The sequence below is a fragment of the Citrus clementina genome, unplaced genomic scaffold (assembly GCF_000493195.1).
Source record: "Citrus clementina cultivar Clemenules unplaced genomic scaffold, Citrus_clementina_v1.0 scaffold_2, whole genome shotgun sequence".
Lineage (NCBI taxonomy): Eukaryota > Viridiplantae > Streptophyta > Magnoliopsida > Sapindales > Rutaceae > Citrus > Citrus x clementina.
The window spans coordinates 34136884-34150924 of NW_006262688.1; the positions used below are offsets into that span (position 1 = coordinate 34136884).

At 35.6% G+C, this 14041-nt stretch overlaps 3 protein-coding genes across 5 annotated transcripts; 2 read left to right on the forward strand and 1 right to left on the reverse strand.

The window, feature by feature from the left end:
* Window positions 1-1005: 1005 nt before the first annotated feature.
* On the reverse strand, window positions 1006-1416 carry LOC18052816. Its single transcript, XM_006449432.1, has one exon. The coding sequence runs from the start codon at window positions 1414-1416 to the stop codon at window positions 1006-1008; it is 411 nt and encodes a 136-aa protein (XP_006449495.1).
* A 940-nt stretch (window positions 1417-2356) lies between these two features.
* LOC18052818 lies at window positions 2357-8527 on the forward strand. The gene is made up of 11 exons (XM_006449433.2): window positions 2357-2956; window positions 4125-4269; window positions 4668-4735; window positions 5146-5216; window positions 5334-5600; window positions 6882-7045; window positions 7126-7181; window positions 7304-7356; window positions 7886-8054; window positions 8148-8245; window positions 8328-8527. The coding sequence occupies exons 1-11, from the start codon at window positions 2806-2808 to the stop codon at window positions 8430-8432; spliced, it is 1347 nt and encodes a 448-aa protein (XP_006449496.1). The 5' UTR covers window positions 2357-2805; the 3' UTR covers window positions 8433-8527.
* A 1150-nt stretch (window positions 8528-9677) lies between these two features.
* Window positions 9678-13963, forward strand: LOC18052819 (14-3-3-like protein D). Of its 3 annotated transcripts, none has more exons than XM_024191083.1 (7): window positions 9678-9874; window positions 10052-10358; window positions 10501-10588; window positions 11585-11694; window positions 11791-11939; window positions 13579-13644; window positions 13721-13963. In XM_024191083.1, the coding sequence occupies exons 1-6, from the start codon at window positions 9808-9810 to the stop codon at window positions 13632-13634; spliced, it is 777 nt and encodes a 258-aa protein (XP_024046851.1). In that variant the 5' UTR covers window positions 9678-9807; the 3' UTR covers window positions 13635-13644; window positions 13721-13963. The 3 variants fall into 3 exon arrangements, 2 of the variants coding, with proteins under 2 accessions (XP_024046851.1, XP_006449499.1); XR_002907130.1 differs by having other exon boundaries at window positions 9679-9874; window positions 13579-13686; XM_006449436.2 differs by having other exon boundaries at window positions 9679-9874; window positions 13738-13957.
* Window positions 13964-14041: the final 78 nt, after the last annotated feature.

Consider the following 14041-nt stretch of genomic DNA (forward strand, 5'->3'; position numbering starts at 1 on the left):
CAGATGAATATAAGTTGATTCAGTTAATAAAGTTTTTCTAGTGCAATAGATTTTGTCATCAAATTCTACTCATATCAAGATTAAGATGTGGGATATGATTGGATGATCAATTTTTACCCTTTGGAATCTGATTAGATTAGTATCTGAACAGAAGTGATAATATAATCAGAAATTTATGCATCATTCAACGGCAGATGTAGGAAATGTTTCCTTTCCAGAATCTGTATGTGGAGAGAGGCAAAAGCGTAAAAGAGTTAGTGAACTTGATTGGGAAGACTTTATTATAGAAACCCTCCTGCTGCATCAGGTGCAAGAAGTGGAAATTGAGACAGGACATTGCAAGGCCTTGCTGGACTTGCATGTGTTTTAACTCTGGGGTCATGTGAATATTTGAGCTTGGGGATCAAATTTTTCCCTTTTTTTGTTCAAGCAATCATTTATTTTTACTTCTGATAAGGGAGCATCGTGTAAAGTACTTATGTTAACGACTGCTTTTTTGAAGAGATTTTAGGGAACAATTGCAGTTGTAAACTTTTGCAGCTACGAGAATGTCAAATGTAAAAGTAATTAATATAATTACAAATCTAATTATTTCTAAGGCCATTAATATCTGATTCAAGTCATTTAACTTAGTATATTGAGCAGCTAATCAAAGATTGGCCATACACAGCAGCCCAGAAATATCAATAATCGGTTAACTTGCATTTCTAGATTGTTCTGGACAAACCAATTTGAGTATAGAAGGAAAGAGAGGAATTATTCTGGAAATTCCGGTGAGGTATTGAGGTAAATCTTTTCGGGCTGCTGAATTCTATTGCATCGTAAAACTATCATCAGTGAATCTTATTTGTTTTGCTAACACTGACATCAGAAATTTCAACAATCTTTGACGACAATTGTAAAATAGAAATGAAATGTAGAAGTGACAAAAGGATAGCTGTCAGGCTAGCTAAGCTGTAAATAACTGAAAGCACGAGAACTTTCTCCGGCATTTGATAGCAAGCATCATTGGCCTGCGGCAAATGCTTCAATTGGGAAAGTCTTGGTGATCCCAGCGAGGCTCTTGAAGTGAATTTTCCCAGTGGGTGGATCATCAACTTTGATCTCACTGACCGGAGGCCAGAGCATAAGCTCCTTAGCCTTCACTCCCTTGAGCTTCTTGATCACATTCTTGTTAACATAACCAGTTATTTCAGTATCATAGCTCACAAGTTTTTTGACCATTTTGAAACTATGCTCCACCTTTTTCTTCTGCAGGATCCACATGTAGCCAGTAGTCTGGACGAAACCAACTTCAATCACATCAGCAAGAGGAAGAAGTCCCAGTGGCAGCCCAAACTCTTCAAGGAGAGAAGAAGCCATTTTCATCCCCTCTTCATGGCCCTTCTTGACAACACCTCCTTCCTTCTCTGACATGGTCAGGTTTTAGCTAATTTACTTCTTTGTTTTGCCTAAATTTGATACGAGCTTCTTTGAAGATAAAGTGCTATTTATGCTGAGTGAAACATGCATTATGACAAATTTGACGGAAAAACTTATGCGAAAATCTTTGTATAACTCCCCCAAAATTTTGTCAACCGGCCCTTGTATTCTTTTCAAACACAATTTTCCATGCATTCTCTCTCTCTCTTTTGGCTTATAATGGTAACATTTAGTATGCATGCGCGGTAATGAATAGAACAAAGTGCCCATAGGTTGTTAGTCGGACCCTGAAGAATCATAAGACAGCTCTGCTGCAGAACTTCATACGTTTTCGTTTCATTTTCTAAATGTAGCTTACGGAGACGTGGCGCATTCGGCGTATGTATAATGTACGTATATTTTTCTTTTTTGTTTATGCTTTTTCTTCTTTTCCTCTTCTGAAGAAACATGATTGCTTTTCGGACCAGCCGCGATTTTTATGCGGAAGATGAATCATATTCATTCATCTATGTGATCTGTACTGGCTGCAAAAGCAAGATCATGAAGGCCTCTGCAAAAAACTACTCACGGTAATTGGTAAATCCTCTTCCAGCATTTAATTTTTCCTAAATTTTTTTTATGAAACAAATGATTTATTAGCTCCAAGGTTTATAATTATATAATAATTTCGTTTATTCACAAAGACAAGAATTAGGTTGCATGCAAGGTAACTAATTTAAAAATTAAAAAAAAAAAAAACAAATTTTCTTACTAAACTGAAATTGAACCAACCATACGACAACAACAGCCTTAACGATTGACCATGGCGCCATTGTCAGCATTGACCGCTCAACGATTCCCAACTCTCTGCACCTAGCCAAATTGGCCAACCGAAGTAAATGACCGAAAACACCCTTACTTGATCAAACATAAAAACAAGGTCCGATTGGTTGGTCACCAGTCACCACACACACGTGTATCTTCTTCTCTCAGACTCTCCCTCATGGACGCGCCAACAGCAAACAACATTATTTTATTTTATTCACACCCGAAGATTTTTCTTGCCTCAAGTGTGTAACTGTCACATATATCTCTACCCTCTCTTGCTCGAACTTTTTTAGCTGAGCAGTGCTAAGAAAAATAAAATTAAAAATAATAAATATAAGTGTCCCAAAAGCAACGGGAGTGACCCGAAAGGGAAAGGAGAAAATTACAAAATGGGCAGAGCATGGGCTGCTGGCTGCTGCTATGTGGTACTACTACCGCTATGATTGATTTCGAAATTATAAAATTACGTTATGGCCACTGAATAGCATCGCATTGGGAACCGAGATTTTCGAATTTCTGTTATTTTACTCTTTTTTTTTTTTTTTCACTTTGCCCGTTCTCACTACATATATATTAATGGCAACGGCTTCTTTGATTCACGCTTCTTGTGGTTATTCTCTGAGACTTGGTGGTAGTAATAACAGAAATGGAGCTCACGGTCCTCTAGGCTCTTCGACGTCGTTTTCGTGTTCTTGTTGTTCTTCCACCAATTTGAATTTCTCTTCCGGTAATTGATCTCTTTCATCATTACGCTGCTCTTTCCTTTTTTCTTTTTTCATCCTTAATTAGAAAGATCTCTAATTCGAACTGAAGCTGGAAATTCAGTGCGGTTTTGCTTTTAAGCTTTTGGAATTGAAAATCTCAAATTTATAGTTGTCTTTGTGACGGTTTGATGTTTGAATGCCGGTTTTGATTTAACTAAGTAATAGAAATGAAGAAACGAAGGACCTTAGCTTCTTATTATTATCGTTATTATTAAGATGGGTAACGTTCATAGAATTTTATACCGTGGAAGCAAATAATTGGATGACTTAGTCCGTACTGAGAAAAAGTCTACTGCTGTAAGCTTATAGTCATAATTAACCAGAGAAATTGAGGTGTACAAGGGAACTGTTTCTGATGTTGAAAAGAAGCATGCTGAAGTTATGGCCTTGGTGGGGTGGTTGTAGGGAATTGTAGTTTAATTGATGCATTTTCCATCTTTTTTAGGAAATTAGATGTCACTCTTGTTATCATAGATGCTAAGATGTGCAAATCAATAAAGCTTCCTTATTTGCATTTGCCACTTTTGTTAGACTCTTGACCTTATCATCTATGTGGGCTGCATAGCCTGTCTCTAAAATTAAATTAAAGCCTTTGGTCTCTTATGTCAGGCTCTCATTACCGTAGAGTTATGTGCTGACTGGATCATTTTGCTTGTCCGAACACTGACTTGTGACATCTCTTGACATTGCTTATCTAAGTGTCTGCCTAGCGTACATCCTCTGTCCCACTAATAGTTCTGACTTTGAAGAAGCTGAATTTCTGGAGTGAAGCATTTCATAATTGACATCTTATATGTGATATGCTAATAAATACCAATATCACCTTCTTTTGAATGTGGAGGAGACAGTTCCAAGAAATATTCAGAAAATTATTTATAGGCAGTATTTTTCAAAAATAAAGGAAAAAAATAATGATTGAAAAAGAAAAGTAGCAGATAATGCAGAAAACTGAAAGAAAGTTAATATCCTGACTCATTGATAATGTGCACACAGTTGGATCAAAATGGAATATAAGAAGCTCTTTCTGATGGAGGGGTTATTATTTGCGATGCATTAGGAAGTAAATATAGCTGTTAACTTTTTATCATTATTCCTTTTTTTTTCTTGATTATGTGAGATGAACTTGGGCAGGGATCAATAATTGGAAACAGCAAGGTCTTAAAGCTCAAACAATGGGTACAACCACTCAGGAAAGTTTTGCATCGTCCAGGGGAACTTTGAATGGGAAAAATAAGCCTGATCATCTTCTTGTTCTTGTTCATGGCATCTTGGCTAGGTATATGTCAATCATATTCCTTTAACAATATAGTTAGTGCCCAGATAAAGAAGTAAAATCTTGAATAATGGAAGAAAGTAGTGAAAGAATTAGTTTCATGCTTTAACCATAGGTCTTGTTAATATTATGTATTCATTTGTTGTTAGTTTTTGGTTATTATAGATTATTTAAACATTAGATTTAATGTGCAAGGCAGCAAGTGTCATACGCTCATTATTGTCACAAAACATTAGAACTTGATGGGATGAGTACCACATTTACGAAGTTTACTGACAGTGCTGTTGCATAATTTAATCCCTCCCCTACGACTTCAAAATATTACGCTTTAAACAGAGTAATGTCATGGTTATTATTCTTCCAGCTTTTATTTTGGGTTGATACCTCTCTTCAAAATGCAGCCCAAGTGATTGGACATATGCAGAAGCTGAGTTAAAAAGACGTCTTGGAAGTAACTTTTTAATATATGGTACGTTTATCTTCTTTATTTTAGCATTCTCCGTTTTCAAAAAGAAAACCTAATTTTTGTTTTTTTAGGGGCGGTTATGAACATCCCATTTAGAGGAAGTATTTGTAACAACTGATCGAGAGATCTTGGCAATCCACTTAGAAGCATTTTGTATTTATTTGAATGTTTTGATGAAGGATGGATTGACTAGAAAGAATGGAGGTGGGGTTATTTTGATTAACCCAATTTATAACTCTTTGACTGAGAGACCTAATTCTCTATGAACCACAAAAAGGTTATATATCTGATGACACAAAATTGAGAGCCAAGGTGTTAGAAACAATGATAGTGGCTTGTTTGTGTATTGATTGTTTTAATTTCTTATTTTGTTGTTTGGGATTTTAAAGTTTTCATTTTCTTGATATGTGCAGCAAGTTCATCTAACACCTACACTAGAACCTTTTCTGGTATTGATGGGGCTGGAAAGCGATTAGCAAATGAAGTGAGTAGTGATATGCATGCAAGATTGTGTTTCATTTTTATTTCTGGGCTTGCAGCTTTGTTGGGAATGACCAGTGTGTTAGTTACATAATTGATGCTCTCTTTTCTCAATCAAAAGGTTATGGAAGTAGTGAAAAAGACAGATAGCCTCAAAAGGATCTCCTTCTTAGCCCATTCTCTTGGAGGGTTATTTGCAAGATATGCAGTTGCTGTCCTTTATTCATCAACTGCAGAAGAAAGTGGTGAACCTGTTGATCTTGCTGATTCAATGAGAGAAAATTCGCTAACTATGTGCTCTTCAAGACGAGGTACGATTGCTGGACTGGAGCCAGTCAATTTTATTACCTTGGCAACTCCTCATCTTGGGGTGAGAGGGAAAAAGCAGGTTTGTTCTGGAGGGTATTGGTTTTCATGCTTGTTTTATATTGTATAATTACTATCCGGTATAGAATGTTATTGTATTTCACTCACTAAGAATACTTGTACATGCTCATTATATGCATCTCAGAACTTTTCTGATTGAAAGGATAAAGCTACATGTCATTGTTGCTTGCTGCTTGTTAGAAAGCTAAAGATCATTCAGATTTTAAGGTACAAATTATGTACAGTAAATATGGGAATGCACCTTGTCTCTAAATGGTTTGAATTTTGAAGTCCAAAGTGAAAAATTGAGTTCTCTGACATTGATCTCGGTATTTGACAGCTAGTGTGTTACATCTTCTTTCTCAATTGTTTTACTAGTTTCAAAGCTAGGCCTTTCATTTCTCTTACTAACTCATCAAGCAATCAGACTCAGACGTATCGGAATCAAGGAAGTCATGCTGTAGCATTTCACAAATACTAGACTCCTACTTATGGTTCATTTGAGAACTCTAATGGCTGTGAAATCTTAGGGAATGCTCTCAGCGTAAAGGAATAAAATGATGAAGACCAATAGTGTTTTGAATAAATGGAAAATGACGAGGGCCAATAGTGCTTTGAATAAATGGAAAGGGTCATTCTATTGTCCGTTTTAAGATATATTATGCTCTTGTCAGGTCATCTGCATCTATTTCACTAGATGTCGTATCTGGTTATTATGCATGCAGATATTTGAAAGCAGGTTTTAAACTCCTTCGGTTGTGATGATTGAATAGGGTATATGGCTCTTACAGTGTGCATGCCACCAAACTCCTGCATATAACAATTGCAGATATATTTTTGTGCCCGTTGATGGTTGCATCTTTGTTGTATTGATATTTCTTTTTTGTGCTTTTATCTGATTGTTAAAATAACCAGCTGCATGAGAATCAGGTTCATGGATGATGAAAGTAAAGAATTTTGTTCTGTTTCTTTTCCTCATGTTACCTTCTTTGCATACGTTTAAGATCAAATCCATTCAAATAACTGTTCAATGAATCCTCTATTAGTGGCTGTGAATGACTCATTTAATTGATTACCTTCTTTTAGCATTTATATATTCTTATATGTTCATTTGTTTAAGAGGAAAAAAAGGGGGTTGGGGGGGCGGGGGGGGGAGGGGAAATTCAACCACAGCAGAACTATCACAACTGTGGCTTAATTCCTGCTTCCTGAATCTTCTTGTATGTACAAATATGATAATTGGTGATTAATGAGAAGTGACTTCTGCATGGTTCACTCACTAAATCTGACTATTGTTTTTCAGCTTCCATTTCTATTCGGAGTCTCCTTTCTAGAGAAACTTGCTCTACCACTGGCTCCAATTCTTGTTGGCCAGACTGGTAGTCAGCTGTTTCTCATGGATGGTAGACCCGATAAACCACCTCTGCTTTTGAGAATGGCATCTGATTGTGAAGATGGGAAGTTCTTGTAAGTGAACTGCATTACAGTAATTGGGGTATACTCTCTGGGCAAGCAAACTAATGGAATTAATGTGTTTTGTCTTATAGATCCGCTCTTGGTGCATTTAGATGCCGCATTGTTTATGCAAATGTATCTTATGATCGTATCCTACAGCGTATTAGTTCTTTGGTCTATGTTTCTTAAATCCAAGTATTTAGCTCTCTCAACCTTTTCGTTAGTAGTCATCACTTTCTCCGTGAAGTCAGTTTCTTTGACAAGAAAAAGATATGGTTGGTTGGCGCACATCCTCCATAAGGAGGGAAACAGAACTTGTGAAGGTGAGATGATTTTTTTCTTCAAATGCACCATTTGCTGATTCATCCGTCTTCTTCGACCCATTACTGGAAATGCATGCATTAAAGAAACACATTTTGAAGATTATTAACTGGAAGACTTAATAGGGTTGTCGTGAGTATTGCTTTTTCTCTTTGTGTATACATTCTCAGGCATATGCTTGCTCACGTGCATGCTAATAGCATATTTATGTTTTTTTTTTGGGAAAGGGCATATTTATGTTTTGTATACAAGTTTAAGTTTCTGGACTAGTTCTCAGGCATCTGCACCAGTAGTCATAATAATCATCCCTTGTAAGAAAGACATTATAATTTAGATTCTTTCGAACTATTTGTTTATTAAGTGGCATGCTTCAAAATATCTAGGTCAATAGTTTTATACTAGTAGAATGAGCTGTAAAAAATTGCAATTATTAAGCAAACCACCAAACCCTATGGCTGAAATTTTAAAAATCAAGTCAAGAATGTGTTTTACTTTGATGCATAATTTTGATATTTGGTAGTTAATGGACAGCCTCCTCGTCGATCTTTGGATGGTTACAAGCACGTTGTAGATGTGGAGTATTGTCCGCCAGTTTCATCTGACGGGCCCCATTTTACTTCAGAAGCAATCAAAGCTAAGGAAGCTGCACAAAATGAACCCAATGCACAAAATACATCAGAATATCATGTAATTATGGAAGGTAGTTCTTTACGGCAATGGTAGCTGAACATGTAGTAATTTTTCAATTAAAGTCTGTGTGAGCAGAGTGTTAACAGTTTCATTTTGTCAACAGAGGAAATGATACGTGGTTTACAGCGGTTGGGATGGAAAAAGGTCGATGTCAGCTTTCATTCGGCATTCTGGCCCTTCTTTGCCCATAACAATATACACGTACTGACCCTTTTCCATTTGCATTTAGAGTTGAAGCTCCTTTGTTTCAGTGTTTAATATGTTCTTTGTGTTGGTGATTTAGGTGAAAAATGAATGGCTTCACAATGCTGGTACCGGCGTGATTGCTCATGTTGCAGACAGTCTCAGGCAACAGGAATCATCGTCATTCATTGCCGCTAGCTTATAGTCATTTTGCTGAAATAGGTTGTATAATAAACGAACAAGATTTCTGACTCATTTCAAATGGCAATGGAAGAAAAGAAAATATTTTTTTGCTGGTCATCTTTTTCTCCCTCACCAGTCACCAAGTGGTAGCTGGAATTTGAAAATTATAACTGCATCTTCTCTGTCAATTTGGACTGGCTAACGTGAAGGCACTCCACTATATATTTCTCTCAAGCATAAAATATATTTTGCTTCGGCTTACGGGCCTCATTTCAGAAACTTTCTGCTAAGGTTTTGCCAGCTATCAAAGGAGACCTAACCATTATGATCTCTAAATAGAAATTTTATCTTACAGATAAAATCTGCTGTCTTATGGAATTTAATTCATTTTGATATTTCCTATTTCTGAGAGGTAAGAAAAGAGTTCGGTACAATGATTTGTTAGTTACCATCTGCAACTCTTGCACAATTAGTAGAGTTGAGGATAAAGACGAAATTATTGATAAATAACTTGCAATTAGGGTTTGTAAACGCATAAACTCTGCAAGCTTATCATCAGAGCTAGTTTCACAGCGTATTAAAAGAGTCCTGGATGAAATAAAATAAAATTCAAGAGCCAAAAAAAAGGAAAGAAAAGGCACGGTTAATATAACTAAAGTTGGATGATGTGAGTGGTTTGTTATTTTCACTCTTTAAGTTTCGCTCTCGTATACAGTCATCACTTTGACCAATAATTTATTCTTTACGGATTGATCCGGTGCGAGCGAGAATTAATTCGTATTATGATACGAATTTAAAAATGACTCGTACAGTTGGAGCCCACTCAAAACTACCTCGTGGTTCAGATAAAAAAAAAAAGAAAAAAAAGACACGATTAATATATAAAATTTATGAGTTAAATATTTTTTAAATTCTTTAATTTTATATGAGGTTGTATGTATGATAGTACTTGTAGGCGAGTGCGAGTTACCGGGAAAAAAAAGAAAAAAAGTTACGGAGTACACAGCGCAACAGGTTGGTACACAATTAATAAACCATAATGCTGACTTGGCATCATCATTTCTGCCAATCCAATCGCATTCTAAATCCAATCCCGTGTGCATCACCCCCCAATCAATCAATCAATCAAAAACTTTACCTTCCGCCCTTCCAATTGAAAGTGCAATAAACATTACAAATCTCGCGCGTGTGAATAACTTTTCCAAACATCAGCCGGCCTGTCGTGTCCTGTCCCCACGCTCTCCACTTTTGGCCCCCCGTCACTCGCAAACGAAAAAGGTAAAGAAAAAGCTCACACGCTTTGAAAGAGAAGAGAAACAGCATCTTTTCCTCTCCTTCTGAGTTCTCAGTTCTCAGTTCTCACATTACAGTACTGCTGTAAAAGCAAAAGATTCGCCATGGACAAAGATCGTGAAAACTTCGTTTACATCGCCAAGCTTGCTGAACAGGCTGAACGATACGACGGTTGGTCAACCAAATTTTATATTTTTGTTCTTTTTTGGAATCACAACTTATTTATTCAGCTGTAATTTGCTTAATACTCTCGGTTTTGTCTATGCGCAAAGAGTTTTTTAAGCTAGATCTGATGATTGAGTAAGCAAATCTGGTGATTTTTGGTTTTTAACGGTTAATTATTCACAGAAATGGTTGATGCAATGAAAAAGGTAGCGAATCTTGACGTGGAACTGACTGTGGAGGAGAGAAACTTACTCTCGGTTGGATATAAGAATGTGATTGGTGCACGTAGAGCATCATGGAGGATTCTTTCGTCGATAGAGCAGAAAGAAGAGGCCAGAGGGAATGAACTTAATGTGAAAAGAATTAAAGAGTATAGGCAAAAGGTAGAAGCTGAGCTGTCGAAGATCAGCACTGATATTATGCAAGTCATTGATGAGCATTTGATCCCTTCCTGCACCGGAGGTGAATCCACTGTGTTTTACTATAAAATGTGAGTTGTCTCTTTTGCTGGTTGTGGGAAAGGTTTATTTCCATAGATATAAAATAAAAAACTTCTTTAGAAAAATATACCCTTTTATTTGATTTAGATTTTAATTTTTGTGAGTTTGTTTGGTTTCATGTTGTGGGTGCAGGAAAGGTGATTATTATCGGTACTTGGCAGAGTTTAAGACTGGTGATGAAAGGAAAGATGTTGCTGATCTGTCAATGAAAGCCTATCAGGTTTGTGATGGTCTTTGATAATGCTTTTGATTTTGATTTACATTCTCTCTTTGATTGATGAGCTTAAGTTTTCAAGCTTGATCAACCAAAATTACATTTAAGGTCGGAAGAATTGATTCTGGAGTTTATATTGGTTTTTGTTTTGGCTTGTGAAAGGAAATATCATATTAATTTAAAACTCCTACCTTTTTCCTATGCTTGAATGCTGAGAAAGTAAAGGTTATATCATCGTAGAAACAGAAAATGACATTTTTCACAATACTCATGTTGGCACATAATAGTTTGTTTGGTTTCAAACTTAATTTGGATTTTGAGTTTACTTAATGCTATGATTCCTCATCATAAAGCACCAGAATTTCATGACCTGTACCTTGAGCATTTTATTATATATTCTAGCTTTCAATTTCAGTATATGATGTTTGTCTTAATAATTTAATAAGATAGACAGTGTGTGAATCATAAATTGATTTCTGATCCTTCAAAGATATCTTCATGGACATATAGGCATGATGTGCCCCATAGCTGCTACTGGATTATGTTTGCTTTTAAGACAGAGCATACCCGTGTAAGTTTTGACCTCATTGTTCGGGATTGAACCTGTGATCCCTTTATGCATGGTTTGTGATCCGTGTTCTTCAGTTGTGTGTATGTGCTGAAAACTGTCATGTTTCTTCATCTTCTTGATCTTCTTGATCTTCAATTTCTTGATACAATTAATCATTCCTTATTCTTTGGGTTCTTATCATTTAATTATAAGCTTACTGGATGGTTGTGAAGCCGAGAGTGTTCAGAGATAGTTTAATACTCTGAAGTGCCATGATAGCACAACCAGTCTTAATTATATGCCAGCATGACTGGGAGTTTCATCACTGGTTTTCAGGACATATAGCTCAATTCTCCCACTAAACTTGTGGTTGTTTTGGTCAAGTTGTCATTTGCTTGTCCAATAATGGTTTTTTGTCAATTCTGCTCACCTATAGTACTATTTGTTTGCAGGCAGCTTCTACTACCGCAGAAGCTGAATTGTCTCCTACCCACCCCATCCGACTTGGTTTGGCCTTGAACTTCTCAGTTTTTTACTATGAGATTATGAACTCTCCTGAAAGGTACACATACCATTATATTTGTTGGGCCTTATGAGTTCTATCAATTCTCTTTTATTCTTTTGATGACCCATGTGGACATGGGAACATGCACTTCAGGGCATGCCACCTTGCAAAGCAGGCCTTTGATGAAGCCATCTCAGAATTGGATACATTAAGTGAGGAATCTTACAAAGACAGCACGTTGATAATGCAGCTATTGAGGGACAACCTCACTCTTTGGACTTCTGACATACCAGAGGATGGAGGTAACTCATTTATTTGAACCTGAGAATAATAGAGGTGGTCTTTTTCCTCTTGATAAATGCATCTAGGGACTAGTTGCATTAATTTTTTCCTCCTATTAGTTCTGCAACGAAGCCTGCAAATTAATGTCCAAAGATCAAATGTTGTTGAATTACTCAATGTTCCCATGTGTCATTCTGGCACATGACTAGCCAACCATGTATTATCAACTTTTAGGAAGTGTGGTTCAATTACTGTTCTTGCACATTTCTTGGCTCTGCTTCTTTTGGATAGGATACCGATTGTCATTTTTGTGCTGTTACATGGGATCAACGACATTGGAAGCAAGTTGTATTCAATTCAGTGTCGTGTTTAGGCCCTTCTAGATGCCAATTACAGAGGCAATTTTATGCCTGTAAGGTTGTGTTTACTTGCTGGAGTGGGAGTGAGGAGTGTGGATTCCTCCCACTCCAGCGTTTACTTGCTTAAAATGGCCACGGATTGGGAATCTCACTCCGTGGGCCCCACTCATTTTTGGAGTAGGGAGTGGGAGTGGGACTCCCCCTTTTTACCCTTTCATTTAATTTAATTTAATTTAATATTTTATAATTAATAAAATAAAATAAAATAAATAATATTTATTTGAATAATAATATTATATTTAACTAAATAATAATTTACATTGATTCTAAGTTAAAATTATTTTAAAATAATACTATTACATTAATAGAGAATTAATAAATATAATATTATTATATTTATTTTAAAAATAATAGTACTATATTTATTTAATATTAATAATAATAAATAGTTTATTCTAAGAAAATATTAATTTTGTACTAAATAATATTATATTATTATTTTATATAATAATAAATTTAATATAATTATATTAAATAAAATAAAATAAGGTTTCATTTTATATTAAAATTAATAATTTATTGTTCATAATTAAGAATATTAATAATTATAATAAATTTATAAATATAATAAAATAAATATTATTCATTAAATATATTTTTATTAGTTTTGTAATTAAAAACTATAATTCTTTAAATAAGGATAAAATTGTAATTTGAAACTATTTACTCCCAATCCAAGACAAAGTAAACACATAAATTGGATTCTGATCTCTATTCCATGCTTCCATTCTAGTGTAAGTAAACAACCTACTCCCACTCCCATTCCACACTCCTAATCCAAGGATTCCCACTCCTCAGGATTCCCACTCCAATCCAAAAAGTAAACGCAGCATAAATGAATAACATGGTAATCACTAAATAGTATAGGTCAATTTATGTTATGCCGGGTTCGTGATGAGTTGAGGTATATGATTTGCATGTCAAATATGTAGTCCACTGCTTTTCCAAATTGCCGTTTGAATGGCTGTTTTTCAATCTTGTTCAAAATATTTCTCTGTTGCACATAATGAGCAACCAATCTCCTACTTTTGATTTCCTTATGAAGAGATATATGCAGAAATGGCCATGTCTTGAAGTTGGTTTTTGAAGTATTCTCCTTATGCATAGCTAAAGTTCTATATCTCAAAGTCCATTTCATTTTCTCAATTCTGTAGTATCGTCATTATTGCCACCTTTCTGTCTTGTTTGTGTGTGTGTGTGTATAAAACCAGTTACGTTTTTTATGTGATTGGTATTCTAGGTGATGAAGCCCAGAAAATGGACATCTCTGCTAAAGATGGTGAAGGCGAAGATTGAAGAAGCAGAGGTGGGTTTGTTTTCCTATTTTGGAGCAGAGTTGCAATCTTTGTTAGTTCTTTTATAACATTCATAGATCTACACAGTTGTTTTCTGTCCTCAGTGAACCAGCCAGGAGCTTGGGAGCTCTAGCATATGATAGCAAGGAAGCTGCAATACCTTTATGACTCCCGGTGTTTTTCTTAGTTTACAAGAGACACTCAAGTACTGTTATTGTGCTGTTCCTATAATGTGGGTGTTATCTTCACTGTCAAGAGTTTCATGATTGGACTGCTTGTATCATTTGCATCCCAGAATCTTTTATATCTGCTGCTGCTGATCAATTTGGACTTAGTGTTAAGACCATTTTGCACTTTATTTGCCGTTTACTTCACAACATTTTTAATTAATTAATTATTTTTTTCATT

Coding starts and splice junctions, on each gene's coding strand:
- LOC18052818 (XM_006449433.2), top strand. CDS start 2,806: ATGGCAACGGCTTCTTTGATTCACGCTTCTTGTGGTTATTCTCTGAGA. Junction 7,046..7,125: donor TGTGAAGATGGGAAGTTCTT/GTAAGTGAACTG, acceptor TTTGTCTTATAG/ATCCGCTCTTGGTGCATTTA. Junction 8,246..8,327: donor TTGCCCATAACAATATACAC/GTACTGACCCTT, acceptor TTGGTGATTTAG/GTGAAAAATGAATGGCTTCA.
- LOC18052819 (XM_024191083.1), top strand. CDS start 9,808: ATGGACAAAGATCGTGAAAACTTCGTTTACATCGCCAAGCTTGCTGAA. Junction 11,695..11,790: donor ATTATGAACTCTCCTGAAAG/GTACACATACCA, acceptor CATGCACTTCAG/GGCATGCCACCTTGCAAAGC. Junction 11,940..13,578: donor TGACATACCAGAGGATGGAG/GTAACTCATTTA, acceptor TTGGTATTCTAG/GTGATGAAGCCCAGAAAATG.
- LOC18052816 (XM_006449432.1), bottom strand. CDS start 1,416: ATGTCAGAGAAGGAAGGAGGTGTTGTCAAGAAGGGCCATGAAGAGGGG.